We start from the raw sequence: 24,820 nt of genomic DNA, 5'->3' as shown, positions 1-24,820 counted from the left end.
TGCAGCTAATGCAAATCCCTCATGCTGGCTGAGGCTTCTAGCCTTGCCCACTGAGCTTTAGGGTATTCATCTGACTCCAGGTGATGACGGGGGCAGAGATACAACAAGTGTGTTCCTTGGTAAGAGAGTATCTATGTTACAGAGTCAAAAAAGCCAAGAGAGAAGACTTGGGAAAAGTGGTGTCACCTCACTATTCAGCCTGGCCCATGATGCTGCTTAGTGCAGTAACTCTGGATACAGGATTGGTTCATTGATGGAAATAAGCTCAAGTTGGTGGGCTTTCTTGGACCTTCAACAATAAACTTGTTTGTTCAGGCTTTCTGTACAGGGCAGGCTTTACTTAACGTTTTAACTTTGTTTTTTTTTTTTTCCTTTTTTTTTTTTTTTTACATGCAATGACAGCTATAATCTAGAGGCCAGGGTACACTGGGATTCAATAGACAAGGAACACAACTCTAGTAACAATAAACCTCTTCTTGTTCTTGTTCTCTTCTAGATCCATATTTGATTCCTAAAAGTTAGCTTTTCATACCCTAACCTTCTATAGAAATGCCTCTTGAGTCTATTTTCAACGAAGCTCTCAGTTTCCTATTTTAATACTAGCATAAACATCCCTTCTTATTTCATTTAGTATTGTCATCCTCAGGACTGCTCTCTCCCATCCTTTACCTAGCCTGCACCCTTAGAGATAGGCCATTCCAGGCAGGACTGTTGCTGAGGAAGCTTTCGGTCTCACTGAGGTAAGAATAGAAAGGCATCTATCCCTCCTTTTTATGATTACGGATAATGAGAACCCAAGTGCTGAGGCAGAGAGAGAGAGCTCCTCTCCAATCCACACACTCATTTCTAGGCATTCTGGCAAAGAGCTGTCCTATGACCCTTCCCTAGAGGCCTAGTCTTTATGCATTGCTTGACTTGAATCCGTTTCTCCAGATTAGGCAATGACCTTTTCAAGTGAAGATGAGCATTTCAAGTTCTTTCAGAAGCTGAGCTGAGTTTCTCTGAAGATATTTGCCATTAAGGACCCTTGCTGTCACTAGGAATAGGCTTTCGTTTTTAGTTTAATAGTATTAATGAGGCTCGGGGCAAGGTGTGCTGGAGCTGACAGAGGCTTAAAGGAATTACAAGCCCAAACCCAAGCCCGTTGCCATCAAGTCAATTCTTACTCATAGCATATAGGACAGAGCAGAACTGCCTCGTAGGGTTTCCAAGCAGTGGCTGGTAAATTCAAACTGCCAGCCTTTCGGTCAGCAGCCGAGCTCTTAACCACTGTGCCACCAGGGCTCTAAGGAATTACAAGCTATCACTATTCCCCTGCCTTCAACCCAGGTCAGAAGCAAGTCTTTCTTATCCAGGCACCACCCAGGCAGAAGTACCAAGTTCACCAATTCCAAACAATCAAAGTAGCCTTTCCTACAGAATGAACTGTAGATTCTCCACCCTCCACTTTCCTTCCCTGACAAACCTCTCAAACACACAGGTCATCTTTGAGCCCAGTGAGGTAGCAGAGTTGGTGACCCCCTTCTCTGGCCCTTTGTGACACTAGGATCTCCCCAACATAAACTTGAATCTCCCTTTTGGCAAGAGGCTTAAAAATTCAACTAGAAAAGCTGGCGTGTAGAAAAAGTTAGAGGATAATTTGGAAACTCTCCATCCCATGCAACACTCTCAAGCAAAGGACAATGTATATTATTCTTCCGAGACACATTTTTAAAAGTTGTTTTTCATGATGAAGTTTCCAGGGGTCAAGCTGTATGGTTTCAGTGGAGTTGGTATGTCAAAAGGATCAATGACAACCAAAGGAACTATTACGACTCTCCATTCCTGACCCTGCATTAATTAGGCTGCCTCTTCTCCAGGAGCAGATTACCCAATTAGCAAGGTAAGCATAGGCTTACTTGTATTTACTTCCTAATCTGTAATGAAATTGTTCACTACAGATTAGGAAGTAAATACAAGTAACCTGTGCTTACCTTGCTCACTGGGTAATCCGTCCCTGTCAGGGATTATAAATTCGAAAAGAGGCTTTGATTCTGTAGGAAGGTGCTGCTGGGAGAGACACAGGTGCCAGGCATACCTAGAGGCAGAATCTCTGATGTGGTGAAAAAATGTGAAATTGTTTACTACAGATGATCTGGTAAGCAAGGTCAGCACTGTATTTACCTTGCCTGTTGGATAATCTGTCCCTGCTCTCTGCATCTGTGGGATGTGACCCCAAAAAATCCACTGCCATCAAGGTGATTCTGACTCTTAGCAACCCTGTAAGACAGAGTAGAATTTCCCCTAGTGGATTCAAGCTGTCAACCTTTTGGTCAGCAGCCTAGTTCTTAATCATTATGCCACCAGGGTTTCCATGGGATGTGAAGGAAGCTGCAATCTAAGGGGACAGTTCATGTGGCTCCTCTTTACTCACTGCACCCTCTAAACTATATGCCCAGGAACACACATCTGAGGGCACAGGGGTTGGCTAGTTTTCAGACAACACATAATCTCTGTTTGGAGCCATCGTTAAGGACAAAGTTCTTTTATTATGTATAATGGCCCTGACTGTATTCTGCCCTGAGCTATCAATTCTAGAACTGGTGTGGGGGGAATTGAGAACAGTGCAGGAAATACAGGGCAAGAATTATCTCAGAATCTGTTAATTAAACAGAATCTATTTATTAAATGTTTCATTTCAGGAAAAAAAATAAAATGAAGTCTTCATCCTGTCTTTTATTTACATAGCCCTTAAAATTCTTTTTTTTTAAAAAAACAAAGGTGCAGAGTTGTCCTCCAAGAAGGAGATGAAGAAAGTCGTGGATGGATACAGCCAGCAAAGACTTAAGCTTCATGGCTTCTCCTAGGTTGTTGTTGTGAGTTGCCGTTGACTTGGTTCCCTAAGTAGAGGACTCTAACTCCCCCTCCCACACCATCTTGCTCCCTCCCTCCAGACTAGTCCAGAACATAGAAATTTTTTGTGCCTCATGAGCCACATAGAGAACTCTCAGCAAACATGAGCTCCACATTCCTCAGCTAGAGACCACTAAGCCAAGCTGACACTCCTGGACTGTGAGACAGAAGGTGAGAGTGGAGGGCACTGACAGGAGGAAGCTGCCCCACTCACAAAAATCCCTGATCTCATTCTTTTTCCTAATAAGGATATGTACACACCTCCCTGGCCTCTCATTGCCATGACAACAGCAGAAGTTGAGGGTGAGCAGGTTAGTGGAACAGAGTGCTTTCTAAATTCTCCAACAGGCCCTGAGGCTGCAGTCACTCATGAAGTGGAAAAATTCATGTTGGCAGTGCTCCTAAATGGATTCCAAAAAACTTAAGGATCATGGTTACTTTCTGGGGAAAAATCAGAGATGGAGTCTGTCCACGGGGGGGTGGTTTTGTCAGAGAGGCAGGAATTCCTAAAGAAAACAAGAGCATGAATCCCCCTGCAAAACAAGGGCACATAAACTGTGTCCACCTTGCACAGAGTAAGGAGATGTGGCAAACTAGGGCAAAAGCAATGCCCCAAGGAAACAAAGAGATAGGCACTTTAAAAAAAAAAAAAAACAAAAACCTTTATACCAGAGCCTTCCCACAGAGACTGCTCAGAGGAACACAGGCCTATATTCTTGAGTTGAAGGATGGACTCATACCTTGAAAAGTCATAAAAATAGCTACCACTTACTAAATGCTTACTGTTTTTCAGACACTGTGTGCATTATCTCATTTAATTTGTGCAACAACCCTGTAAGGTAGATACTATCATTATTTCTTGGGACCCTGGTGGCACAGTGGTTAAGAGCTCAGCTGCTAACCAAAAGGTCAGCAGTTTGAATCCACCAGCCACTCCTTGAAAACCCTATGCTGCAGTTCTACTCTGTCCTATAAAGTTGCTACGACTCGAAACCGACTCAATGGAAATGGGCTTGGTTTTTTTGGTTTATCATTATTTCCTTTCATATAGAAAGAACCTGGGAACCAGACAAGTTAGGTAACAGTCCCAGGGACATCCCAGGAGTATCGCTCTGACTCCAGAGCATGAACTTTTAATGATTACCCCTCTGATATGGGGAAATGCCCTCTGTGTCTGGCAAGAATCATAATCATATGCCTTCCTTGCACGGTATCTGAGCCTCCAAAAACATCAGACAACCTCAGGAGTATTTAGACTCCAGGCTAGTTTTCTCAAACTTTAAGAGTACATCAGGATCACATGGAGGGCTTGTTAAAACTCAGGTTTCTGGGCCCCACCCTGAGAATTTCTGATTCAGTGAGTCTAGGGTGGGGCTGAAGAATCTGCATTTCTAACAAGTGCCCAAGTATTTTTGGTGCTGTTGGTTTGGGAGTTATACTTTGAGAACCACTGTTCTAGCCATTCTAAACTAATGTTCTCTAACTGTGGCTCAGTTGCCATAAGATGCCTCACCTACGCAATTCTTGATCTTTCACTGTTTAGTCCTAGATCCCCTGGAGTCTTACTTGACAAGGTATCATGTTATCTTTAGCAGTGGTGTGTGTTTTGGAATTCCCCTGAGCTCTTGTGAAAACAATGAACATCTCCCATGCCAAAAATAATTCACCGTTGCTTTAGATAAGTCCGGCAGACCCCATGAAATGTGGATGGAGGAGCCTGGGAGAACCAGCAAGAGAAAGTTAAGCAGTCTGTCCCCCTGAGGCCAGACTAGCTCCCTCGCAGGCAGGTTCAGTCTTTTTATAACCTCTCGGGATTCCTTCGAGGAACTGAACCTAAGAGGGCACTCACTGCGATCTCTTCAGAGCATTCACTTTGAGAAATTTAAAAGAAGTTTGTTATGGATTGAATTGTGTCCCCCCAAAATATGTGTTGTAACTCCTAATCCCTATACCTGTGAAGAATATTGAATATACCATGGATTTCCAGAAGAACAAACAAATGTATCCTGGAAGAAGTACAACCAGAATGCTCCTAAAAAGTGAGGATGGCAAGACTTTGTCTCACATATTCAACATGTTATAAGGAGGGACCAGTCCCTGGAGAAGGACATCATGCTTGGTAAAGTAGAGGGTCAGCAAAAAAGAGGAAGACCCTCAATGAGATGGACTTACACAGTGGCTGCAACAATGGGCTCAAACATAGCAATGATTGTCAGGATGGGCCAGGCAGCGTTTTGTTCTGTAGTACATAGGGTCACTGTGAGTTGGAACCTACTCCACAGCACCTAACAACAACAACATACCTGTGGATATAATCCCATTTGGGAATATGGTTTTCTTTACTATTCTAATGAGGTCACATCAGTGTATGGTATGTTTTAAACCAATCACTTTTGAAATATAAAAGGAGCAGATTAGGCACAGAAGCAAGGAAGCACATAGGAGAACGAGAAGATCACCAAGGAATAACACAGAAGCTGAGATAAGATTTGCATCCAGAACAGACAGAGAGAGCCTTTCCTAGAGCCAGTGCCCTGAATTCAGGCTTCTATCTCCTAAACTGTGAAAAAATAAATTTGTTTGTTAAAGCCACCCATTTGTGGTATTTCTGCTCTAGCAACACTAAGAAACTAAGTCAAAGTTACAACGTGGGTGACTGGCCCTTTAATATCCCTCATCCCCCCAAACACATTCCTCCATCTAAAGATGGGGCTGTGACTGTATTCTGTGCGCTCCCTATTTAGCTAATTTTCTTTCTCTGCTCAGTCTCCGTGGGAGACTGTTAAGGAAATAAGAAACCTGAGGTCCAGGTCTGCTCACACAGAGGCAAGGCTGGAGAAAAGGGGCCAGTAATCAGGATTAACCAATTTAATGCCTCACTTGTTTATCCTGTAGAAAACATCACCTGGTGATATGCTCATTGATCCCTTCAGAGTGTGGCATCTTTATCCTAGGCTTTGGTGGACTATGAAAATAAATGAACAGTTTAGTGACAAAGCAAAAGAATTAATCAATGGAAGAAAAACAACTGCAAGGAACACATGTGATGGTGATTAGTGCAAAGCAGGCCTCACTGCCTTTATGCCCATGGCCGCAGTTGTGGCAGGTGCTGGTATGAAAAGAGCAATAAACAACTGGTTCTTAAGAAGGGCTCAGACATAAGTGTAAGGAGACTTAGGCACTGGAAGGAAGTCTTCTGGAAGCTACCACACCTTCTTCATGAGTCACTAAGGGCATGAGTCACTAAGGGCAACAGAACCAATGAAAAAAAAAGGCAGGCTTTATTTGGGACTGAAAACAATCAAGTTTTCTGGAGTATTTTCCTTTTCTTTAGGTGACAACTAATAACCCCTCCTCACCCCACTTCCAGGTGGCCAGCTACAGGGAACTGAACTGTATGAATGTCAGGATGATCCAGTCTCAGGGGGTATGTATCTGGGCCTAGAGACGAGAACTACTGAATTCTGACCTCTGTCAACCAAGGCCATACTATAAATTGCACAAAACAAAAGTAAACCAGAAAATAAGGAACAAGAAGATGAGACATTTACTAACACTGTAGGTCAAGCGCTATGTGCAGCTCTGTTTGTCTCCTTTACTTCTCATGACAGCTCAGTAACGTGGGTGTTATTAGCATTATACCCAATTTACAGATGAGGCCATGAAGAAATTATGAATTTAATCAAATTGTCTAGGCTTACCCAGCAAGTAAATTGAGATTGGAATTCAAGATCTTGGAGGTGGGGCCAAGATAGCAGAGTAGTCAGATGCTTCCAGGGGTCCCTCTTACAACAAACACCGGAAAAAACAAGTGAATTGAATATATATGACAATTGAGGAGCCCTGAACATCAGAGGCAAAGCTGAGGAATCAGACTGAGTGGCAGGGGGAGGCAGAGATGGTTCAGAAGCAGTGAGGAGTTGCCAGACCTGACCCAGTGGGAAGTGGCACCCTGCAGGCTGGATCAGCTAACCAGAATGGTGAGGCAAGCAGTGGCGTTCAGGACTCGTTTTCCACACTGGGACAGACCGAGCTGTGGAGACTCTGCTGAACCCTCCAGAACCACCGAAAAGTGGCCTTCAATCAGCAAAAGATAAATACATGCGTCTAACCTACTGCGCAGGTTAAAAAATACCCCGTTTGGAAAGAACCTCTCTCCCAACTCTCTCCCCGCTCTACACCAGGTCCTGGGCCAGCTTCAGCAATTGCCAATTGCCTCTTCCCCTAGGCCAGAAGTAGGGCCTGTCACACTGCCTGAGCCATTCTCCCGGCCTGGGAGAGGGAACAAATTAACAAACAGGAAAAAGTAATCTGTCAGTTCCCCTAAACTGGGAACTCAGGGCAGGTACAGCTCCTTAGCCTAGGCACAGGCATTAGGGGTCCATGGACTTTGAACGCCTTTCACCCCTGCATAGACCTGTGTGGGCCCATTTCAGCAGCATAGACCCTCCTTAGCACAGTACAACAGGGTATATAACTGAAGCCTAACTTCATTGTATCAGCTATATGGTGGAGTGGCAGGTTTGTGATATTTGACAATGTTCTGCCCATTAAGCAGGGTCCTCGCCTGCCACATGAGGGGCCTGAGAACTGGTGGCTCCATTCACACCTCCTAACCACCTGTAACAGGGGTCCAAGAATAAGTGATGCCTCCCAGTCCTTACAGCCAACAGCATTGGGTGCCCATGATCCTGCTGCAAAACCTACCCACCTACACTCTCAGGGAACAGGGACAGGCTTTCCTCCCAGACACTCAGTGGTAGCCGTCAGCCCCCTGCCTTGCTCAGTGTGTGACCCCCTAGTGCAGCCAGATACCTGTGCCCACTCCAATCACCCTGCTCATCTAGGACTATAGGCAAGAGCCTGCACCACACACTTGGTGACCGAATATCTGGACACCTGAGCTGAATCCATACAAGAAAAATAAATGGACTCCTGGGCTCGCATACCTAGTAACAAATCTAACCACCTGGTGACAGGATGTTAGAGCTTCAAAGGCACCAATAATCAAACTAGCTCACGTGAGTAGCCTCTTTGGGCATATCAAAACAAAACAAGAAGCTAGGACACAGTAAGCAAACATAAAATAAATAAACATAATAACTTATTGATGGCTCAGAGACAACAGTCAATATCGAATCACATAAAGAGGCAGACTGTAATGGCTTCAGCAAGCTCCCAAAACAAAGAATCAAGAAGTCTTCCAGAGAAAGAGAACTTCCTGGAATTACCAGAGGCAGAATACAAAAGATTAACATACAGAATGCTTCAAGAGATCAGGGAGGAGATCAGGCAACATACAGAACAAGCCAAGGAACACACAGACAAAGTAACAGAGGAACTTAAGAAGATTATAGGAGAGCACGATGACAAATTTAATAGGCTGCAAGAATCCATAGAGAGACAGCAAACAGAAATCCAGAAGATTAACAATAAAATTTCAGAACTAGACAACTTAATAGAAAGTCATAGGAGTGGACAGAGGCAATGGAAATCAGAATTAGAGAAACTGAAGACAAAGCACTAGAAACCAACTTATTTGAGGAAAAATCTGATTAAATAATTAAAAAAAATGAAGAAACCCTAAGAATTATGTGGGACTTTATCAAGAGAAACAACTTATGAGTGACTGCAGTACCAGAACAGGGGTGGGAGGGGCGGGTAACAGAAAATACAGAGAGAATTGTTGAAGATTTGTTGGCATAAAACTTTCCTGATATTGTGAAAGATGAGAAGACAGCTATTTAAGATGCTCGTCAAACCCCACACAAGATAGATCCCCAAAAAAAGTCACCAAGACATAACTGAATTTACCAAAACCAAAGATAAAGAGAATTTTAAGACTGGGAGGGATAAATGAAAAGTCGTCTACAAAGGAAAATCAATAAGACTAAGCTTGGACTACTCAGCAGAAACCATGCAGGCAAGAAGGCAATGAGATGACACATATAAACCCTTGAAAGAAAAAAACTGCCAGCCAAGAATTACATATCCAGCGAAACTATCTTCCAAATATGATGGCAAAATTGGGGCATTTCCAGATAAACAGAAGTTTAGGGAATTTGCAAAAACTAAACGAAAATTACAAGAAATACTAAAGGGAGTCCTCCAGTAAGAAAATCAATAACATCAGATAACAACCCAAGACTAGAACACAGGACACAGCAACCAGATATAAACCCAGATAAAGAAGTCACAAAAATAAATCTAAGCTAAAACACTGAAAATAGGAAACAGAGACATCTATATGTAAAAAATGACAATATTAAGACAAAAAAAGAGGGACTAAAAAAATGTAGTCATAGGTCTTTCATACTGGAGAGGGATTCAAGGCAATGTAAGGAATTAAAAGATTTGTATAAACTTAGAAAAACAGGGGTAAATATTAAGGTAACCATAAAGGAAAAAATCCTACACATTGAAATAAAAAACAAGAAAAACAAAGGCTCAGCAAATACAAAATCCACAAGAATGAAAAAGATGGAAAGAAAATACTTAAAGAAAAATTACTCAGCAAAGAAAATCAAGTGGAACAAAGAAACTGTCAACAACAACAAAAAAGACATCAAAATGACAGCACTAAGCTCATACCTATCAATAATTACTCTGAATGTAAATGGACTAAATGCTCCAAGAAAGAAACAGAGAGGGGCAGAATAGATTTTTAAAAAAAACACTATTCGTCTATATGCTGCCTACAAGAGACACACCTTAGACTTAAAGACAAAAACAAATTAAAACTCAAAAGATGGAAAAAAAAAAATATCAAGCAAACAACAATCAAAAAAGACCAGTAGTGACAGTATTAATCTCTGACAAAATAGACTTTAAAGTTAAATCTACCATAAAGGATAAGAAAAGACACTATATAATGATTAAAGGGTCAATACACCAGGAGGACATAACCATAATAAATATTTATGGACCCAACGACAGGGCTCCAAAATACATAAAAGGAACTCTAATAGCATTGAAAAGATAGACAGGCAGCTCCACAATAATAGTAGGAGGCTTTAACACACCATTTTCAGGACAGAACATCTAGAAAGAAGGTCGATAAAGACACGGAAGATCTAAATGCCACAATCAACCAACCTGATCTCATAGACATATACAGGACACTCCACCCAAGAGCAGCCAAGTATACTTTCTTTTCCAATGCACATGGAACATTCTCCAGAATAAATCACATATTGGGCCATAAAGCAAGCTTTAACAGAATCCAAAGAATCGAAATATTACAAAGCATCTTTTCTGACCATAAAGCCATAAAAGTAGAAATCAACTGTAGAAAAAGCAAGGAAAAAAAACACATGGAAACTGAACAACACCTTGCTCAAAAACTACTGGGTTATAGAAGAAATTAAGGACTGAATAAAGAGATTCACAGAATCAAATGAGGATGAAATCAAATCCTACCAGAACCTTTGGGACACAAAAAAAGCAGTGATCAGAGGTCAATTTATAACAATCTATGCACACATCCAAAAAGAAGAAAGGGCCAAAATCAAAACATTAACCCTACAACTCAAACAACTAAAAAAGAGAGCATCATAAGAAGACTTTGGGCACAAGAAGAAAGCAAATAATAAAAATTAGAACAGAATTCAATGCAATAGAAAATAGTAAAATAACTGAAAGACTTAAGAAGACCAAAAGCTGGTTCTTTGAGAAGATCAACAAAATCCATAAACCACTGGCCAAACCGACAAAAGGAAAACTGAAGAGGAAGCAATTAACCCAAATAAGAAATGAGATGGGCTATTTCACAACAGACCCAATTGAAATTAAGAGAATCATAACAGAATACCATGAAAAACTGTACTCTAATGAATTTGAAAACCTAGAGGAAATGGACAAATTTCTAGAAACACACTACCCACCTATACTAACACAAACAGAGGTAGAACAACTAAACAAACCTATAACAAAAGAAGAGATTGAAAAGATAATTTAAAAATTCCCAACACAAAAAAGACCAGGCCCTGATGATTTCACTGGAGAATTCTATGGAACTTTCAGAGAAGAGTTAATGCCGCTACTACTAAAGGTATTTCAGAACATAGAAAAGGAAGGAATACTCCCAAATTCATTCTATGAAACCAGCATAACCCTGATACCAAGACCAGGTACAGACACCACAAAAAAAGAGAATTACAGAACTATATCCCTCATGAACATAGATGCAAAAATCCTCAACAAAATTCTAGCCAATAGAATTCAATAACATATCAAAAAAATAATTCACCATGACCAAGTGGGATTCATACCAGGTATGCAGGGATGGTTCAACATTAGAGAAACAATCAATGTAATCCATCACATAAATAAAACAAAAGACAAGAACCATATGATCTTATCAATTGATGCAGAAAATGCATTTGACAAAGTTCAGCACCCATTCATGATAAAAACTCTTGGCAAAACAGGAATACAAGGGAAATTCCTCAACATAATAAAGGGCATTTATACAAAGCCAACAGCTAATAACATCCTAAATGGAGAGAGTCTAAAAGCATTCCCCTTGAGAATGGGAACCAGACAAGGATGCTCTTTATCACCACTATTATTCAACATTATGCTGGAGGTCCTAGGCAGAGCAATTAGGCTAGAAAAAGAAATAAAGGGCATCAAAATCGGTAAGGAAGAAGTAGAAGTATCTCTATTTGCAGATGATATGATCTTATACACAGAAAACCCTAAAGAATCCACAAGAAAACTACTGGAACTAATAGAAGATTTCAGCAAAGTATCAGGATACAAGACAAACATACAAAAAATCAGTTGGATTCCTCTACACCAACAAAGAGAACATCAAAGAGGAAATCACCAAGTCAATACCATTTACAATAGCCCTCAAGAAGATAAAATACTTAGGAATAAATCTAACCAGAGATGTAAAAGACTTATACAAAGAAAACTACAAGACACTACTGCAAGAAACCAAGAGACCAAATAAATGGAGAAACATACCTTGCTCATGGATAGGAAGACTCAACATTGTGAAAATGTTTATTCTACCCAAGGTGATCTATGAATACAATGTAATTCTGATCCAAATTCCAGTGGCATTTTTTTAATGAGATGGAGAAACAAATCACCAACTTCCTATGGAAAGGGATGAGACCCCTGATAAGTAAAACATTACTGAAGAAGAAGAACAAAGTGGGAGGCCTCACACTACCCAATCTTAGAACCTATTATACCACCACGGTAGTCAAAAGTCTGGTGCTGGTACAACAACAGATACATAGACCAATGAAGCAGAATTGAGAATCCAGACATAAATTCATCCACCTATGAGCAGCTGATATTTGACAAATGCCCAAAGTCCATTAATTGGGGAAAAGACAGTCTCTTTAACAAATGGTGCTGGCATAACTGGATATCCATATGTAAAAAAAATGAAACAAGACCCATACCTCACACCATGCACAAAAAATGGATCAAAGGCCTAAATGTAAAGCCTAAACAATAAAGATCGTGGAAGAAAAAATAGCAACAACTCTAGGAGCCCTAATACATGGCATAAACAGAATATAAAACATTACAAACAATATACAAACATCAGAAGAGAAACTAGACAACTGGGAGCTCCTAAAAGTCAAACAGGTATGCTCATCAAAAGACTTCATCAAAAGAATAAAAAGACAACCTACAGACTGGGAAAAAAATTTTGACTGCGACAAATCCAGTCAAGGTCTAATCTCTAAAATCTACAAGATACTGCAAAACCTCAACAACAAAAAGAAAAATAACCCAGTTAAAAAATGGGCAAAGGATATGAACAGGCACTTCACCAAAGAAGACATTCAGCCGACTAACAGATACATGAGGAGATGCTCACAATCATTAGCCATCAGAGAAATGCAAATCAAAACTACAATGAGATACCATCTCACCCCAACAAGGCTAGCATTAATCCAAAAAGCACAAAGTAGTAAATGTTGGGGAGGTTTTGGAGCGACTGGAACACTTAAACACTGCTGGTAGGAATGTAAAATGGTGCCACCACTTTGGAAATCGATTTGGCCCTTCCTTAAAAAGCTAGAAATAGAAGAACCATATGATCCAGCAATTCCACTCCTTGGAATATATCCTAGACAAATAAAAGCCCTCATACAAATAGATATATGCACACTCATGTTCATTGCTGCACTGTTCACAACAGCAACAAGATGGAAAAAACCTAGGTGCCCATCAACAGACAAATGGATAAATAAATTATAGTATATTCACACAATGGAATACTATGCATTGTTAAAGAACAGTGATGAATCTGTGAAACATCTTGTAACATGGAGGAATCTGGAAGGCATTATGCTGAGTGAAATTAGTCAGTCACAAAAGGACAAATATTGTGTGAGATGGCTATTATAAGAACTCAAGAAAAGGTTTAAACACAGAAGAAAACATTCTTTGATGGGAGGGAGAGGGGATGGTAGACAAGAATTATCTTAGGTGAAATGAAGGACAACACAGAATACAGGGGAAGTCAGCACAACTGGATTAAACCAAAAGCTAAGAAGTTTCCTGAATACATCCAAACACTTCGAGGAACATTGTAGCAGGGGCGGGTTCTGGGGACCATGATTTCAGGGGACTTCTAGGTTAGTTGGCATAACAAAGTTTATTAAGAAAACGTTCTGCATCTCACTTTGGTAAGTGGTGTCTGGGGTCTTAAAAGCTAGCGAGTGGCCATCTAAGATGCAACAATTGGTCCCAACTCACCTGGAGCAAAGGAGAATGAAGAACATCAAAGACACAAGGAAAATATTAGCCCAAGAGACAGAAAGGGCCACATAAAGCAGAGACTCCATCATCCTGAGACCAGAAGAACTATACGGTGCCCGGCTATCACCAATGACTGCCCTGACAGGGAACACAACAGAGTCCCTGATGGAGCAGGAGAAGAGTGGGGTGCAGAACTCAAATTCTAGTAAAAAGATCAGACTTAATGGTCTAAGACTGGAGGGGCCTGGAAGACACGGCCTCTGGACTCTGTTAGCTCAGAACTGAAACCATTCCTGAAGCCAACTCTTCAGACAAAGATTAGACTGGACCATAAGACATAAAATGAAACTCATGAAGAAAGCGCTTCTTAGCTCAAGTAGATACATGAGACTAAATTGGCAGCTCCTGTCCGGAGGCAAGATGAGCAGGCAGAAAGGGACAGGAGCTGGTTGAATGGACATGGGAAATCTGGGGTGGAAAGGAAGAGTATGCTGTCACATTATAGAGAGAACAACTAGGGTCACATAACAATGTGTGTATAAGTTTCTGTTTGAGAAACTAACTTAAACTGTAAACTTTCATTTAAAGCACAATAAAAAAGAAAAAAAATCATAATCTTAATCCTTACACCATATTCCCTAAAAAGGACCAAAAGGACAGGGCAGAGGGCAGGAAGAATCCCCTTAACTTCACATTGTCTCTGCACAGGTACACTGAAAAGTGTGGCTAGGTGTCCTGTATTGAATTGTGTCCCCCAAAAATACGTGTCAACTTGGTTAGGCCATGATTCCCAGTATTGTGTAGTTGTCCTCCATTTTGTGATTTTCCTATGTGTTATAATCTCTGCCTGTGGTTAAAGAGCATTAGGGTGGGATGTTACACCCTTGCTCACAACACTTCCCTTATCTAATACAAAGGGAGTTTCCCTGGGGGTGTGGCCTGCACTACCTTTTATCTTACAAGAGATAAAAGGAAAGGGAAGCAAGCAGAGAGCAGAGGGCCTCATAACACCAAGAAAGCCCTGCTGGGAGCAGAACAAGTCCTTTGGACCCAGGGTTCCTGCTCAGAGAGCTCCTAGTCCAGGGGAAGATTGACGACAAGGACCTTTCCTCCAGAGCAGAGAGACTGCGAAGGCCTTCCCCTGGAGCTGACACCCTGAATTTGGAGCTCTAGACTGTAAGAAAATTAATTTCTCTTTGTTAAAGCCACCTACTTGTGGTATTTCTGCTATAGCAGCACTAGATAACTAAGACACTAGGTCACACATGGAATAATTGGAAGACGTGGACTCTGTCCAGCTCTCTCATACCTGAGGGGACTGTGACTCAGTCACAGCCAGGCACAGTCCTGACTGGATGGGATTATACAAGGGAGACTGGGCAGTAGGGAAAGAGAGCAATGAAGACCATCTTCTGTCCTTACACCGTTCTGAATCTGAAGGAGAGACATGGGCCAAATGCAGATGAAATAATCCTATTTGAAAGATTCCTATTTCACAATTTCCCAGGAATATACACCAAACAGTATCATCAGTGAGAGAGGGAGAATGTACTCAAAGTCTGGGTCAACAGACTGACCTATGAGAATTATTTATAATTATTTATAATTTATAATTATTTTAAAATAAAATTTATAATTATTTATAATTAATTCTCTATGAGAATTAACAAGACACACCTTGAAATGAAAGCCCGTCTAGTCTACATCAAGACATGATTTCATGTGGCTACTTTGACTCAGTTGTTCTCACCTTTCCAGATGCCTCCCCATCCTGCAACACTTTGGCAGTCTAAAACCACAACCTCCTCCAGCCCTCTTCTTCACTCCATCATTGGCATTGGGTTGCAGATTTGTCAATGAACTATTTTATGGTTCTCCCCTTGCCATCTGGCAACATTAGCTCTCTAATGAATTGCTCCAACTTGTGTTTTTTTTTTTTTTTTTTGATGAATGTCACTTTTAGTTGAATTGTGCAACATTCATAAATAGCAAACGCTGGCTGATTAAAATCAACAAAAGCCCTTAGAGTTGCCAGCAAAATATGGGCCCTCAGCTGCACATGTTACTTGGATAGCCTAAGAATTTGTACGGCACCTGATTATTTTTGGAAAGAACTTTTTACACAAGCACCCTTATGTCATCTATTATTTATTTATTTATTTATGTCTGTTTGTTTGAATTTGGATGGATTTTTGCAAGCCAGCCATGCTATGAATAGAAGTATGAGATATACTTGGTTTGGGTGCTAGATATACTTGGGTTTGAATCCTACCTCTATTACTTACAAGCTATGTGTACTTGGGTAAGTTTCTTAACTTCTTTGTGTCTCCTTTTTCACATACGTAAAATAATAAATCCCTTGCAAGACTTTCATAAGGAATAAATGAGATCATATATATAATACACTTGCCATGGTGCCTAGGCATATTACAGCTCAATAAATAGTAACTATCTTCATTTATCCTCGTGTTCCAATAACAGAGAATTGTTGTAACACCACTTGTGGTCTCTGCCCAGCCCATGATCACCCCCTTTCTGAAAACTGCCACCATCATCCACAGGCATGGGTCCCAAAGCCATATATTTTTAAAGATGTATTTCTGTCATTTGACTCTGCCTTAGCCATTGAACAAGAATGAGGAAACTAAGGAAATGAAAGTTTAAGCAATTTGCCCATGCTCACATAGCCATTGGGTTCCTGATCCCTGTCCTGAAATTCTGGGTTAGGAACTAGTCCCCACTGGTCGTCTGAACTAAGAAACTGTAAGGTGGTCATGTCTGGCAATGTACGTGCCAAGGCAGTACAAGTCAGTCTGCAGAATGACACAGATACGCAGAAAGAAGCAGATCTGGCTTTGACTTGGAGTTAAAGACAGTGATGACTTGGTTCTGATAACTTTACACTTCCAAGAGAAACTCCATTTTTCTTTCTTTCTCCCTTTTGCTTAGTACTTTGAGAGGGTTTCCTTTGTCTTCAACCAAAAGTTCTTTGCTAATGGTGTCACCTCTGTGTATGAGGCCACCTGAGCTACTCTGTGTAGCTTGGATAGCCTAAGCATTGAAAGGTACCTGATTATTTTTTAAAAGAACTCTACACACACACACATACATACACACCCTTATGTGATCTGTTTTCAACTCTTGGAAGACATGTAAAAAATCAAAATAATTACATATGAAAAGAAATCATCTATATAACAAAAAAGAATAATTAAAAAAAAAAGCCACTAACATTTCTGATCTTACAAAAACAGGTCATCTGATCACTTTCCAGCACTGAAGCAAGAATGGAGGGACCCCAGTTCCTTACCTGGCGTTGCACTGGATACTGTTGGCCACTGTTGATCAGGCCCTCCTGGACCAGCCCGTAGAATCCCAGCCTCTTCCAGATGCACAGAGCTGAGTAAATAAACAGACCCAGATAACGGTTATACCATAAATGCCTTTCTAGCTCTCCTTTCTCCCTCAGAAATTACATCTGTGGAGGCAGGGCTGCAGCTACGACACTGCTCATGTTTGAATGGAAGCAATTACTGCTGAGCAGTCACCTTGCAGGCACTGCAGCATTGCTGACTTACTTACAGACTGCTATACAATTCAGGCAATAATCATGTTTTATCTTTATGGCAGTTTTGGTTTTCATTAATGCCATATGGTGCTCACTAAATCTAGCAGGAAGTCCATCAGAGAGCAAATGTCATTTTAACATCTTAATGCTGAGCAGGCAAGGAGTGCTTGTTCTCAAAAGCCTCAAGCTTCTCTTGGCAGGTTCCCTTGTTCCTGAGTTCTCTACAACAAAGAGGAAAACATACTAAAATCACTTTCTGGTAAGTGTAGTGTTATTCCTGATTGGCTACCCAATTCATTCTTAACCTTATTTTCTGCTTTAATCTTTTTACATATTTTATGCATAGACAACTAAGAAAGGTGAGCAATCTGTAAGTTTAACATTCTTTCACTCTTTAACTTCGAACAACATATCTAGGGTAAATTCGTTTATTAAACTCTGCCCTATCACTATTCTTCCCTTCATCTATGCCTTAGCATTTTCTCCTTTTTCCAAATATTAATATCCTTCAAGTGTTCTTGGATCCCACCAGCAAATGATATGGGTTCAATGAGATGAATTTGGAAAATGCAATCATCCTGGAACCAGCTCATCTCAAAATGGAATTTTCAAAACGACATCTACATGATGTAGGAGGCTAGAAAGGCCAAGAAGCCAAGCACATGTGTGGAAAATAAAATTAGTATTATTTATGTCACAACTCTAATGTATGTTCAATGTACTACATTATGAAGAAGAAACGGCACATTGGTGTTCAATTTTTATTTCATTTCTTAACCTATTTATATATCATAATATCTTAATTGAAACCTGAATAGGACCACATTTAGCTTTTTTACTTTCTTTTATTTAAAAATAGAATAAGGAAGTGGTATGTTTTGGCATTTTACTTATTTTAAATGTAGTTTTTAGGGTGCATGTCATAGCTTTGATACTTGCCAACAAAAGGGCTGACTTTACTTACTTTGCCTTGGAGAGAAAGAGTATTGTAAGCCATGCTTTGTGTGGTTTATAATAGGTTAGTATTGTAAACCTATCGCATGGCTCCACCAATAGCTCAGATGCAAATAAAAGCATAAATTGGTCACTAACAAGTATAAAGAATTCCTTCTGATACTTAGCATTCTGGTATCTACATGAGTGATTCTGGCCTAAAATTATGACCCAGGTTCTAATGTGACATCTCACTAGAGCCAACTAGCTGTCTTTAGTCCTTCGCTGACTGCTTCAGTTTCAGAAATAGCACCCAATGTAATGATTTCTGCTCAATGTGTAATGCTTGAGAGTGTGTTAATTTATTTTAATCTAATGCATCTTTAATGGGCTAAAATTAATTTTTCATCAACTCAACACATACTTTGTAAGCTTTGTCTTTAGAAACTGATCTAGGTTTGGTAAAGATCTACTTAACAACTGCCCAGAAGTTTTGGGGGACATACATTTGAAGTTTACTACTTTAAAATTAAATCTTTTTGCCGGTAGTGATCATCCATTTTTTAGCCCTCCCTATTTGATTTTCAAAGACATTCACAAATAATGAATCTTTTATTTGGCCCCATGGTATAGACACCAGATCAGCTCTGGGAATACTGGTAGGTAATCAATTACTGTCAAAATGGTAAAGTAGAGAAAGCAAAATTATATTTATTTGGAGTCTTAAAGTATGCTTTTGCTTTAGGTTAAGCTATATTTGAGCTCTAGATACTCAGTGATGGCCTTTCACATGGCACATCCTCTGAAGAGCTCATGCCATTGATGGCAATAAGATAGCAATGAGATGGCAAAGATAAAGAGGCCAAATGCTTGTCAAGTGCTGAACCAAAATAATAGCCAGTTGTTGTGGTTAATAGGATGTAATCGTCAATGTGTAATAGAAATCCAAGGTAGGCAACATGTACTTATACATTGCACAATTATACCCGAGTCCAAAAGCATCAACAGTAATTGCCACTTTTAAGGGAGAGACAGAAAGTACAGGCAGAGAAAGGACGAAGGAAGTTGGAATCACTTCCTTATAGAAATTTTGATGAGAGAAGGTATACAGCAGCCCATCTCTGTGGTCTTAATGGGACCCTTCTTTTCCAGCACTTGATGAGCACTTGGCACTGACCTCTTCCAATGTTTCAAGGAATAGAAAGACATGGAGAAGGAAAAAAAATAATTGCATTCTCCTGGCAAAGTATTCTAAATCTTCTCAGTTTTGACAGCTGCTTCTGGCCTATGGAGGCATATTTTATCTGAGCCACACAAAGTGAAAGCCACTTCTGACTGAGAGAAAGGGGGAAACACATACCTGTGCATTCCTGCTCTCAGAGAGGCAGAGTAACGCCAGTCAGGGTTGGGCTGTCGGGGCTGTAAAAACACAAATGGAGTTTTCTGTTAATACAGCCAAACATAATGTTCTCTCAGTGATGCTGCTAGTTGATTAGTTTTTTTCCTTAAATATTTCCACGCATCTAAAAAGAAAGTATCGAATGAGCCATTTCATGTGCAACTTAGATATGATATCTATATATATATAGCACTTAGAGAAACTAAATTAGCTCATCAGGCTCCTTGCACAGACTAAATGTCACAGCAAACCAGGTTTTGCCTTGCCCTATTCGGAAACTAAGTTCTTAAGACACTAGGGGAAGGGCAGTCTGTTCTGAGACAGGAAAGCCTTCACTGCTCTTGCCCTCAAATGCTCCATTAAGGGGACATTTCCATCTTTTAAAAAATTTTTATTGTGTTTTAAGTGAATGTTTACAAATCAAATCAGTCTCTCATACAAAAATTTATACACACCTATACTCCTAATTGCTCTCCCCCAATGAGACAGCACACTGCTTCCCTCAACTCTCTACTGTCCTGTCTATTCGGCCACCTTTTGACCCCCTCTGCTCTCTCATCTCCCCTCCAGACAGGAGATGCCAACGTAGTCTCATGTGTCTACTTGATCCAAAAAGCTCATTCTTCACCAGTATCAACATTTCCCATTTGGTACCCCAGCTATAACAGGACACATGACTATACAAGTTCTTCTGGGCTGGCTGGACTGCAGAGGACTGCAATCTGCTGCGTGCTTTGCAGACTGCAGCATGTCTGACCCAGGACGGATGTGCCCAGTCATAACACCAGCAACTGATAACACCCTCTTCTGCTAATTAAAGAGGAATACTAGGGAGAGGAAAACAAACCACTGCAGAGTTTGACCTTGTTTTGCTACATAATTCTTTTCATAAAACTGTACTTGTTCCCTGTTCCTCCCTGAGTGCTTTGCCTCCTCACTCCATTAAGCTCTAACAGTAGCTGAAACCCAAGAAGAACCTGACTCATTCTGCACCACCTGTGCGTTGGGAAGATCTGTCTACAAACTGTCAATCCAAAGTGGAGGGGACAAAGAGGAAAATATGGGCACCTACAGACTGTTTAGAAGTCCCTGAATGGTGCAAACAGTTATGTGCTGGGCTACTAACCAAAAGGCTGGTGGTTTGAACCACACAGGGGCACCTCAGAAGAAAGGCCTGACGATCTGTTCTGAAAGGTCACCGCCATGAAAACCCTATGGAGCAGTTCTACTCTGAAACTTATGGGGTTCCCAGGAGTCAGGATCAACTCTACAGCAATGGGTTTGGGTTTTTTGTTTGTTTGGAAAGCCTGCCTGGGTCAAAATGACTCAGGAATCACTGGGGACCAAATCTGTCACCATCGCTGTCTTACATCAATTAGCAAAAAATTTTATTATGAAAAACCTGTTACAGGTGTCCCTCTACATGTGTTTTCATGGGCAGAGATTAAAGTGGCCCTATTACTAAATACTGACATCTGTCTGAGTGGAAAGACAGGGATAAGAGGTTATATTTTTCTCTGGTTTATCATCATATTTGGTAGTCACAAAGCCACAGTGATACCAATAAACCATTTCAAAATATCAATAATTCTTTTTCCTACCATTCTTATAGTTCATTCAAAGGACATAAAGTATTTTATAAAAACATATCTGGGGGGATTTCATAAACACCTAAGGAAGAAATCAGCATCCGGACTTCCAGACAGATTATGGAATGGCTAGATGGTATTCAAAGTAGTTAAGTGCTCTGCTGCTAACTGGAAGGTTGGCGGTTTGAACCCACCAGCCACTCTGCAGGAGAAGGATGTGGCAGTTTGCCTCCATAAAGATTTACAGCCTTAGAATCCCTGTGGGGCAATTCTACTGGGTTCTATGAGTCGGAATCCACTCAATGGCAACGGGTTTGGTTTGGTCTAGATGGTATTCAGAGATTTAGCCAAAGTTAACATCCAGAAAAAGCTACAACTCTAGGATACTTTATCTCGAATGTCCCCACCCCCAACTCTAGCCACTCTCTCTGATCCTCTCCCATTCCACTGGCAAGATATGAATATATAAGCTGCTTCATCTTTGGTTTTCAAGTTCTGAAAAATTGCTATGGATAAGCCTTATAAGGTAGCACAGATCTATTTGGATACCAAATGCAAGGGCTCCCATTTTCTAGCAGTGGTGTTAGTGGGAACAAAAGAGGAAATATTTGCAAATCATTTTGAAAACATAAAAATATGAGTGAAATACTTTTTAATCTTCATCATCACCATCTCTCTCCTTACCATCAGCAGTACTAATGCCAGCTTGTCAGCTGTGGAAACCTTCCTTCCAGAAAGACTTTGACATCTGTTGAGTAAATGTTGCCAATTTTTCTAAGATTGGATAACATTCATGATGAAAATTGCTGCAACTTGATCTTTGAAATGAAATCACCAACCTCATTTTGCTGAAAAACACAGTTCTAGCAAGACTGACCAGGAAACTCAGTTCATTGAGCAATCTCACTTCCTCAGTGATTACCTTGTATTTGTCATGCTATTTTCTATAATAGTCTATCAGCAACGTGATGTTTCTCAGACTCATTGGCCAGAATAATTGTTATGAGAGATCTTATGGTAGTAAGATCAAGCAGAGAAAAGGCAAGGACGAAAGTAATATCTTTTAAGTCTCTACACAGTACTAGACAATGGGATAAATATTTTACATGTATTATTACATGTATAGCATTTTCTTCTTTGACAGACTATAAACTCCATGAAAGCAAGGATTGCATCTGTCTTGTTTACAGCTATATTCTCAGAGACCAGCAGAATTCTGGCATTTGGTAAGTATTTTAACGTTTTTGAATGAATGAACAACCATGCAGGGTCAAAATTACTGCTATTAAATTTAAAAAATGAGAATCTGAGCTTGATTAAACTTGGAAAAATCCAAGTTGAAAGGGTATTTGACAACTGATATGTCTGACACAATAAGACATAGATTAAAGCCTTGGACTAACTGTGAGGTTATTTAGTTCTCTAGTACTTGAATGGCATACTCCAGGATTATGCTTAGTTTCCATTGTGAAAAACACACTATTACGTTGTCTGAAAGCTTAGAACTTTAGTAGAATAATAGTCACAAAACCTTGGAGGTTGAAAAGCTAAATTAGGTAGGTCATATGAGTAATGTAGTATTAATGAAGAACAAGAACCCACTGAAGTTTCTATCAAAATTATAGAAAAGATTAAATTTTTCCTGTAATGGTATTATTTATTATTTATACCATAAAATATCTGAGATACAGAAGGATGAATCACCTCTTATAAGATAAATTTAAAATAAAATAGGCTAAAAAAATACCCTATGCCCGGCTACCATTACTGAACATTTTGATCAAAGATTCCATAGAAGAATCCTGATCAAAAGGAGGAAATGCATAACAGAACTTCAGATTCTCATGGACTTGAGACTTCCTGGAGCCACAAAGGTTGGATGAACCCCTGAAACTACTGCCCTGAGATAATCTTTAAACCTTAAATCAAAAATATCCCCTTAAGTCTTCTTAAAACCAACCAACAGTTTAGCTTAACTAGTAAAAAATATCTGCCTTGAGCATTATGCTCTTTTAAGAACTGCCTTTATGGGATCAAATTGACAATAGCAACTTTAAAGATTAGACAGGAACCTTAGGGGGCAGTGAATTTATGTTAACTGGGGGAGGAAGAGCTCAGAAAAAGAGGGTGAGAATGGTTACAAAACCTGAAGAATGTAACCTGAAGAATGTAATCAATGTCACTAAATGGTACACGTAGAAACTGTTGAATTGGTGTATATTTTGATGTGTATATTCTCAACAACAAAAACAAAATTATTTTAAAAATACCCTATGGCATTCATAAACTCTCATAACTACTCAATAGAATAATAAACCATCTTTTTGTCTTGGAAATTCATGTTAAAGTCATAAATAAATGGCACTGAGACACAAGACTGGTGTAGCATCTCCTTCTCCTTCCTAATGGAACTTTTTAAGGATGTAGCCACCGCAGATTTTTTACAACAGTATTTTGTGAAGATTGATATAAATCAGTAGGCAGAATCCTCAGATGACCCCAAGGTCCCTATACCATGGTGTACATACCCTGCATAATCCCTGAGACTGTGAATATGATAGATTTCACTCCCATAAGTAGGTTATGTTACTGGCACAATTGACTTTAACAAAGGCAGATCATACAGGTGGGACTGACCTAACCACACGAGCCCTTTAAATCTGGCTCTAGAAGTCAGAGAGAGAAGTTACAGGGATTCAAAGCATAAAGGGGTTCCACACGAGAGAAGATTCTCTGTTGCCAGCTCTGAAGATGAAGGGGGCCATTTGACCTGAGGGCAACTGCTAGGAGCTGAGAGCGACCACCACCTGACAGCTAGTAAGAAAACGGAGACCTCAGTATCATACCCTCAAGGAACTGAATTCTACCAACAACTTGAATGAGCTTGGAAATACATTCTTCCCCAGAGCCTCCAGAAGAGAACACAGCCTGGCTGACATACTGATTTCAGCTTTGTGAAAACCTGAGCAGAGACTCCAGCCACATGGTACAGGACTATAAGATAATAAATGGGTGTTGTTTTTAGCCATTAATTTGAGGCAGTTTGTTACATAGCAATATAAAATGAATACACAAACTGTTGGCAGTTGATACATGAAGGCATATAACATTTAAAATAATCAGTTATATTACATATTAGTCTTCTGGTAAATCCAAATGAAGAGATGATAAATATGAGAATTCTAGGTGGAATACTTCCCTCTAAAAACAGCCATTTACAATCCTAATCCATAGAGCAGGAAAGTAAAATAAACTTAACTTTAAAACACACTTAATGGGTTCTAATACAACAGAAAATGCAAGGTTTGCTTAATGCTGGACGCACAGCAATTACTCTCTCATTAACAGTTTCACTTCCCTGGAGCCTAGAGGCCTGACCCTGCAAAGCCAGAAAGGAACTGATATTGCTTCTATGCCAAAAGCCAGTAAAAAAAAAAAAAAAAAAACTGAATATTTCTCTTCACCTTTGCAATGTCAGAGATTTCTCTGCATTTTTCAAGTTCAAATTCTTGAAAAAAAAAATTGTATAATTTTTAGAGTAGTAGATTCAAAACACTAAGGAATCCTCTTGACCTTTGATTTTTGAAATCTTAGTTAGAGATTACGCCACCTAAAATATTATTATACGAATAAGCTAAATTTATGTTCCTATATATATGTTCCTGTGCAGGAACATTGATCAGGTGAAGTCCTGCAAAATTCACA

The 24,820-nt window shown here is 39.9% G+C and overlaps 1 protein-coding gene across 2 annotated transcripts in view; it reads right to left on the bottom strand.

Moving 5' to 3' along the window:
• The window catches only part of LOC100656452 (protocadherin alpha-C2), a 223,290-nt gene that overhangs the window by 25,491 nt on the left and 172,979 nt on the right, over positions 1–24,820 (bottom strand). For both annotated transcript variants that reach the window (XM_010591253.3, XM_003404551.4), the window contains exons 2-3: positions 19,488–19,546; positions 16,937–17,025 (exon numbers count right to left, since the gene is read on the bottom strand). In XM_010591253.3, coding sequence (XP_010589555.1) covers positions 16,937–17,025; positions 19,488–19,546 — 148 coding nt within the window. The remainder of the gene's footprint in view (positions 1–16,936; positions 17,026–19,487; positions 19,547–24,820) is intronic.

Source organism: Loxodonta africana, chromosome 2 (assembly GCF_030014295.1).
Source record: "Loxodonta africana isolate mLoxAfr1 chromosome 2, mLoxAfr1.hap2, whole genome shotgun sequence".
NCBI lineage: Eukaryota > Metazoa > Chordata > Mammalia > Proboscidea > Elephantidae > Loxodonta > Loxodonta africana.
This window is presented reverse-complemented; position numbering and strand designations above follow the sequence as displayed.